This window comes from Seriola aureovittata, chromosome 23 (genome assembly GCF_021018895.1).
Source record: "Seriola aureovittata isolate HTS-2021-v1 ecotype China chromosome 23, ASM2101889v1, whole genome shotgun sequence".
NCBI lineage: Eukaryota > Metazoa > Chordata > Actinopteri > Carangiformes > Carangidae > Seriola > Seriola aureovittata.
In genome coordinates this window covers 17,655,552-17,662,333 of record NC_079386.1, presented here as the reverse complement: position 1 = coordinate 17,662,333, position 6,782 = coordinate 17,655,552, and the positions used below count along the sequence as shown (strand labels likewise).

The 6,782-nt window shown below is 43.9% G+C and overlaps 1 protein-coding gene across 1 annotated transcript; it reads left to right on the top strand.

Annotated features, from left to right (window-relative positions):
* Nucleotides 1–295: 295 nt before the first annotated feature.
* ppm1ka (protein phosphatase, Mg2+/Mn2+ dependent 1Ka) lies at nt 296–5,913 on the top strand. The gene is made up of 9 exons (XM_056369978.1): nt 296–450; nt 1,948–2,127; nt 2,301–2,477; nt 2,580–2,752; nt 2,845–2,948; nt 3,049–3,214; nt 4,239–4,383; nt 5,033–5,167; nt 5,274–5,913. The coding sequence occupies exons 2-9, from the start codon at nt 2,017–2,019 to the stop codon at nt 5,403–5,405; spliced, it is 1,143 nt and encodes a 380-aa protein (XP_056225953.1). The 5' UTR covers nt 296–450; nt 1,948–2,016; the 3' UTR covers nt 5,406–5,913.
* Nucleotides 5,914–6,782: the final 869 nt, after the last annotated feature.

Here is a 6,782-nt window from a genome sequence, read left to right as displayed (position 1 = left end):
GTAAAGTAAAAGTACCTCGAAATTATACTTAAGGACAGTACTTGAGTAAATATACTCACTTACTTTCAAGCAGGATACTTTCCCTTATAACTTTTACTAGAGTTTGTTGTAGTTGCTCCTAAAACATTTGAATAAATAAATGTCAAACATTCAGGAGTCAGGAGGGAGAGAGAGGCAGAAATAAAGACAGAGAGACTCAACGTACCTTCATTGTGACCTGGCTTGGCGCCAAAAACAGGCACGCCCCCTCGCTCTCGGCCGTGTTCGCTGACGTCAAGAGCTTGTCGGATTCTGATTGGACGGCTGCGGCTCAGTTTAAATGCCCTCGAGCAGAGCCCCCAGGACTCAACATCCACAGCGCGTGGGCGACTGTCGGCTCGAGGCAGCTGCTGCAACTCTGGACACCCGTTGCTACGGAAACAGCAAAGGCGGGAAAATTACCAACAAAAGGTACGTTTTTGCAACCGCCATTTTAAGTTAGTGTGTTAACAGTGATTCTTATTGAAATGAATGAAAGTGACGTTATCAGAGTAATTTTCTGTCTTTTCTACAGTTGTAGTGGCGTCTTTGCTCTCCTGGCTGTGCAGGTGCAGATACAGTAGCTTTCTTTAGTTTTTTGTTGTCAGATTTTTCTCATTTTTACTTTGCATTTTTTGTTCTGGGCGTCATCTCTTTCAGTTGTAGTTTCACCTCAGTTAGAAATATGTTTGACTGAGCAACATTTTATTTTAAAATCTTCCAGAAAGAGCTAATCTGTACATCTCACATCTGCAAAACCGCCATATAAACCCATTAATATTACAGAAAAAGCACCTTTCTTTAAAGGATTGTGGCCTTAATGTGAGACAATGATGGTAATTATGTTTTTTTTTATGTTTTCAGACTTTTGTTATATTATTGTTAAGCAGTTTTTTGGTCTGAAAGAACTCTGTGGTTGTGGTTTAATTCTAGCTAACGGTACCATATACTGTAAATGCACATGTGATTTAGCAGCATTTTTTATTTTAAATTGTACCTGAACCTGAACTTCCATCATGGTTGTGTCAATGCGTTCAGTCTCTTGATGCATTCAAGTGTGCACCTAAATACGCATGTGCATTGTTATGTTTTGTCAACAACGAGGGGTCACGTGTCTGAGTACACATTGTTCTGGAGTTCATATAAAGGTGCTACGCACTGATTGCATGAAGTTAAACCTCACCTGTGTACGTCTCTCGGCTGGTTCAGGTACGTATATACCTGCAGCTGGCTGGTGAGGCAGTCAGTGAGGTTATAGTATTGATTGCAAACTTTAACCTACTCACCTTTATTTAATCTGGCAAACCACTTGGAAATTGGAAACTGTTTTTTACACTGATGGTGTGGTAAAAGGTAAAAGAGTGCGTCACAGAAAAGTGGGGGAAAGGTGGCTGTTCAGAGTTATAGATAATACAACTTATTTATGTTTGTAATCCTTTAACAGCTCTGACACACAAATCTCTCAAAAACACAAACATTTGTTTTAAAGTTCTGTGTCAGGCTTTTTTTTGGTTTAAAAACTTGCCTCTTTGGAGCAGAATTTAAAATCTTCAAACTAAGTTAGACTGTGTATTTTTAGAGCGCAGCCTGGTGTATCTGTACTCCTGGTAATAGATAGGACATAACGCGTCTAAAACAGCAGGAGCTAGAGATAGAGGTGCTATTTATGGACTACATACGCATAATACAGAGAAAAGGAAGGTATGAGGTATGAATGAGGAAGATCATCCTCGTTAATGTCAAGCAGCTTGAAAGATTAAACCTCAGACTGTTGCCAACAGTTTCTCTCTCTCTCTCCTGTATCTCCGCCTCTTTCTCTCTGCTCCATTTCACATCTGCAAAACTCGCCCAAATACTTGAAAAAACATTTAAATAAAGTTTGTTGCATCCCCTCGTTAAATGCATTTTGTTCTTTCTCTTTAATTACAGAAATCCGCTGCCCGGCCAGCTGTGTCCTCCTCTTTTTAAAATCCACACAGCTGTTAAAGACAGTCAGCCATGTCGTCTACAGTGCTGCTGAATCTGCTGCGTTGTGGTCGCTCCGCCGTCACCAGACAAACCTTCCTCGCCGTACGGTCCTCACCAGAAACCTCCACAGCTCCTGGACAGGTAAATTATTATTGTGTGACAAAGACAAACATATAATGTTCACATTTAACAATAAAACCAGCAAATGTTAAAAAAAAAAGATGAGTTTTCATTTATCAAAATAGCTGCTTCAACCAGACGACACTTTAATTTGAACTAGTTTAAGGAAGTGACCTAGCTTTGTTATGTTCCAGGTGGGCGGGGCTTTGTTGGGCGTGGTGGGCGTGCGGCAGGCCAGTGGGTCGATCCGCTTCGACAGTGACGGCAGCGGCCGCCCGGTGACCTGGGACTCCTTTGGGATCTGGGACAACAGGATAGAAGAACCGATACTGCTGCCCTCCAGTATCAGATACGGAAAACCAATTCCACAGGTAACTGGGAGGAGGGGGAGGGGGGGGGGGGGGGGAGGGGGAGGGGGGGGAGTGGGTGGATAGTATGAAAGGCGTCGTTAATCAGTTGTTTTACTCTGTCAGGTCAGTCTGTCTCGGGTCGGCAGTGCGTCTGTTTTGGGTCTCAGGAAGCAGAACGAGGACCGGCTCCGTTTCGCCCGTATCAATGACAACCTGTTGTACTTCGCCGTGTTCGACGGCCACGGCGGCCCGCACGCCGCCGACTACTGCTACACCTTCATGGAGAAGTTTATCAGGTTGACATTTATCACTTGTGTTTGTCAAATGATTTCATCACTAAATGTTTTGTGACGTGACATTAAAACTCTTGCTGAACATTTTTCCGCAGAGACGCTTTGGTGGAGGAAGAGGACGACCTGGAGAAAGTTTTAAAGAAAGCCTTTTTAGACGCTGACAAAGCTCTGCACACACACCTGAGCTACTTCAACAACGGTGAGTGAGCAAAGTAAGAAGTACTGAGTATTTAATACGACAAAGAAGAAGAAAAAAACTCTCTATAATCATCAGTGTTCATCCCTCTCTTCCTCCTCAGCCTCCTTCCTGACGGCCGGCACCACGGCGACGGTTGCGTTGCTACGTGACGGCGTGGAGTTGGTGGTGGGCAGCGTCGGTGACAGCCGGGCGATGCTGTGCAGGAAGGGACAAGCCACCAAACTCACCACAGACCACACACCTGACCGCGAGGACGAGAGACGCCGGTACACACTCTCTCTCTCTCTCTTTGCTCACTTTTCATATCATTCAATTACCGTGATTTATATCATAAACATGATGATATAAATAATCAGATGAATACAGACAAAACGTGTAATTGTGAAATAATTGAATATATTTTGAAAGTCACTGAACTTCCTGTTGCTGTGGCGTCAGTGTAAACGGAGAGGATTACATAATCAGTTCGTCTGACCTGCCATTTATTATAATATAAATACATATAATGAACTTACTATTGTGAAAATAATCAGGATGATGTCACAAGCAAGTAGCTGATTAATTGAAATAGAAAATTAAAAGCCAACTCTTTTGACTCTTTGTAAAAGAAGAATAAGATTTAAAAGACAGATTTAAAGTCAAACATCAGGAAGTTAAACGACGGTGCATTCATGCAAAATCCAACAAGGAAGACGAACAAAAAACAAACAAAAAAGGGCGAGTCGCTCTGTTCATGTGAGAATAATGTTTCTCCTTCTTCCTCTTCCTTGTGGAGAATCATGGAGGCAGAGGTGGAAACTCGTAACGAGGCGTCTCATGTGATATTTTAATCATAAACTAAAATAAACGAGAGAAAGTTGTTGGGACTTGGTCAAAAACCACTCGGGGCGTGAAAGTAAATCTGGTGCAGAGCGCTGCAGGGAGCCGGCGGCGCTGCAGGGTTCAGGTTTCCCTCCAGCAGCCGCTCAGGTCGCTGCGTATAAATAGACTCAGTATGTCGGACTGTGGCCGTCGGCCAAACTGCCTGCAGCTGGCAGCGAGTCAGTGCCTTGCTCAAGGACGCTCATTCATACGTCCCACAGGTTTGGGTTTCCCTTCATGTTATGTAACAGCAGAACGAGGCTATGTTTAACTCTGGACAACGAACTCATGTTAACACGTCGGCGTGTGACCTACAGCCGCGGAGAGTCCGAGTCCTCAGCTGTCCTCAACACCCTGAGGCTGAGAGGAAGGAAATGAGCTGCACCGCTCCGACTCCGGACGATCACTAATCCTGTGTTTCTTGTTCAGGATCCAGAAGTTCGGCGGCTTCGTGACGTGGAACAGCGTGGGTCAGGCGAACGTGAACGGGCGGCTCGCCATGACTCGCAGCATCGGAGACTTCCACCTGAAGAACAGCGGCGTCATCGCTGAGCCGGACACACAGCGGCTAAACGTGAGTTTCATCTGACCTTTGACCCTGAGGTCAGTCAGGCAGAGGTGAGGCAGGTTTCGCTCTGGTGGCGAGCGTGGAGGTGTGGAGCAGGAAGTAGATGCAGAGTGTGGCCTGTAGGTGGCGCTGGAGGGAAGCCATGTTGTTGAGGTGGTTGTGTCACTGGACTTCAGCTGCTCTTCATCCAGCTCTCTGTGGGTTCTCCTGGTTCTCGGTTCCTTGACACTGAGCTGCATCAGAACACCTAACTCAGTGGTTCCCAACCTGTGGGTCGGGGCCCCCTGGTGGGCCGCGAAGTTATTGCAAGTGGGCCGATTAAAATCATTTGCAAAACGTCAAAATTTTGGTGAAAAGATGTAATAATTCAAAAAATATATATAAATAATGTAAAACAACCAGAGCTGTTGTGCTGTATAATAATATACAAGAGAAAACAGCTACAAGGTGAAAGGTGAAAACCTTGTAAACACTCAGCAGCCAATGAAAACAGGTGGTTTTAAGGTTTGTGATCTCTCCCTGTCAAACTGAGCGTCCCCTGTTTTCAGTTCAGTCCTGGATGTTCGATCTTTATCATTAAAATAAAAATCCGTTACTTGGCCTCCAGGTTGTAACGTGGTTTGACGAGGGCTGACTCCTCCGTTTGTCTCTGCAGATCCATCACGCCAGCGACTCCTTCCTCGCTCTGACCACAGACGGCATCAACTTCCTGCTGAGCGACCAGGAGATCTGCGACGCCATCAACCAGTGTCACGACCCCACAGAGGCGGCGGACGTCATCGCCCAGCAGGTAGACGACGCAGACTCACGAACCCCTCTCGTTTTTTTAACCGGCTGCTCTGAAAGCGAGTCGCTGACATGATGCTGTGTGTGTTTCTGTGTGTGTTTTTAAAAAGGCGCTGCAGTACGGCTCGGAGGACAACTCCACCATCATCATCGTGCCCTTCGGAGCGTGGGGGAAACATCAGAGCTCCACCGCCGGCTACAGCATGAGCAGAAACTTCGCTTCAAGCGGGAGATGGGCGTAGACGACGCCAACAAACAGAAACATCACACAGTTTTTTTTTAACTATTACTTGAACACAAACATTTTCCAAACTCACAATCATCCATAAACGTCCCTGACTCCACCTGACGAGGCCCCTCCCCCTCCGTAGCGCCGGCTTTCGTATGAACCCACCTGTGTTAGCTTCCAGCTGACTAGTCACCCGTGTATATAGAGTGTATATTATTATATTGTACATACAGAGGGGTTTGCTGCAGTGTTTCTTCATCGGTGTGTGTGCGTTGCATCATGTGCATGTAGACGAAACATTTTAACCTCCCTCATTTTTTAAAACTGACGACTTTTACTATTTTACTTTAAGAAATTCAACTTAAATTAAAACGACTTGTGTAAAAAAAAATACTTTTTTTTCCTTTCAGATAAAAGTAAAATGTCATTTAAAATTTCCTGAGGGAACATTACTATGTTGTACGGTGATGAAATAAACAACTCAATTAAAGAACAATTAAAGAACCATGAAATAAAATGCATCATCGAGTCAGTACGTATGTTTAGAACATGTATGATGAAGTTAAAGTGAGTCCTAAAATGTGGTTATGATTTATTTTATTTGTTTCTAAAGCATCCTAAAGCAACTACTTCTCTTGAGCTGTTGCCACGGCGACCAGATGTCAGATACGCAGCAGAAAATGGACGGATGGTTAAATCATGAAATAAGTTGTTTTATTTCTTTTTACCAGCCGAAATAATTTATGTCGTTGTTGTGTTTTAAAATTCTGGGGACACGTGGACGTACCGGAGGAGTGACCGCGGACACAAAGGAAAGATTACAGTCAGACGTTTTGGTCAGGTGTCTCCTCTGAAAGACAACGTTTCATAAAAGACTTTATAAAGGTTAAAAAAGTAAAAAGATTACAGCACTAAATGTATCTAGAGTCTATAACTGGATCGTCCCTGATGGAGCCGACTCACTGAAGTGACACTGGATCCTGTGCTGGTGCAGATGAATAAAGTCCGACATGTTCAACTGAAACTTCGCTTTGTTTCTGTTTTTAAAGGTTTTGTCTCCAGTTACAGCAGCTGGTTATTTTTCTGTCATTCGTCAGGACGTCACACTCTGTTCTCTGACTTCAGGTCAGCTGAAGATGCAGCTCAGTTACACTGAAAAGATGAAACAGTTAGTTGATTAATCCATCAACAGAAAAACAATCAGCAACTGTTTTAATAATCGATAAATAGTTTAAGTCATTTCCAAGCAGAAGGAGTCAGAGAAAACCAAATATTAGTTTGTCTTATATCATTGTAAACTGAACATTTGAATATGTTTTGGACTTCAAACAAAACAAGACGTCACCTTCAGATGTGCAAAATATTTTGACAATATTTTGATGTTTCATTG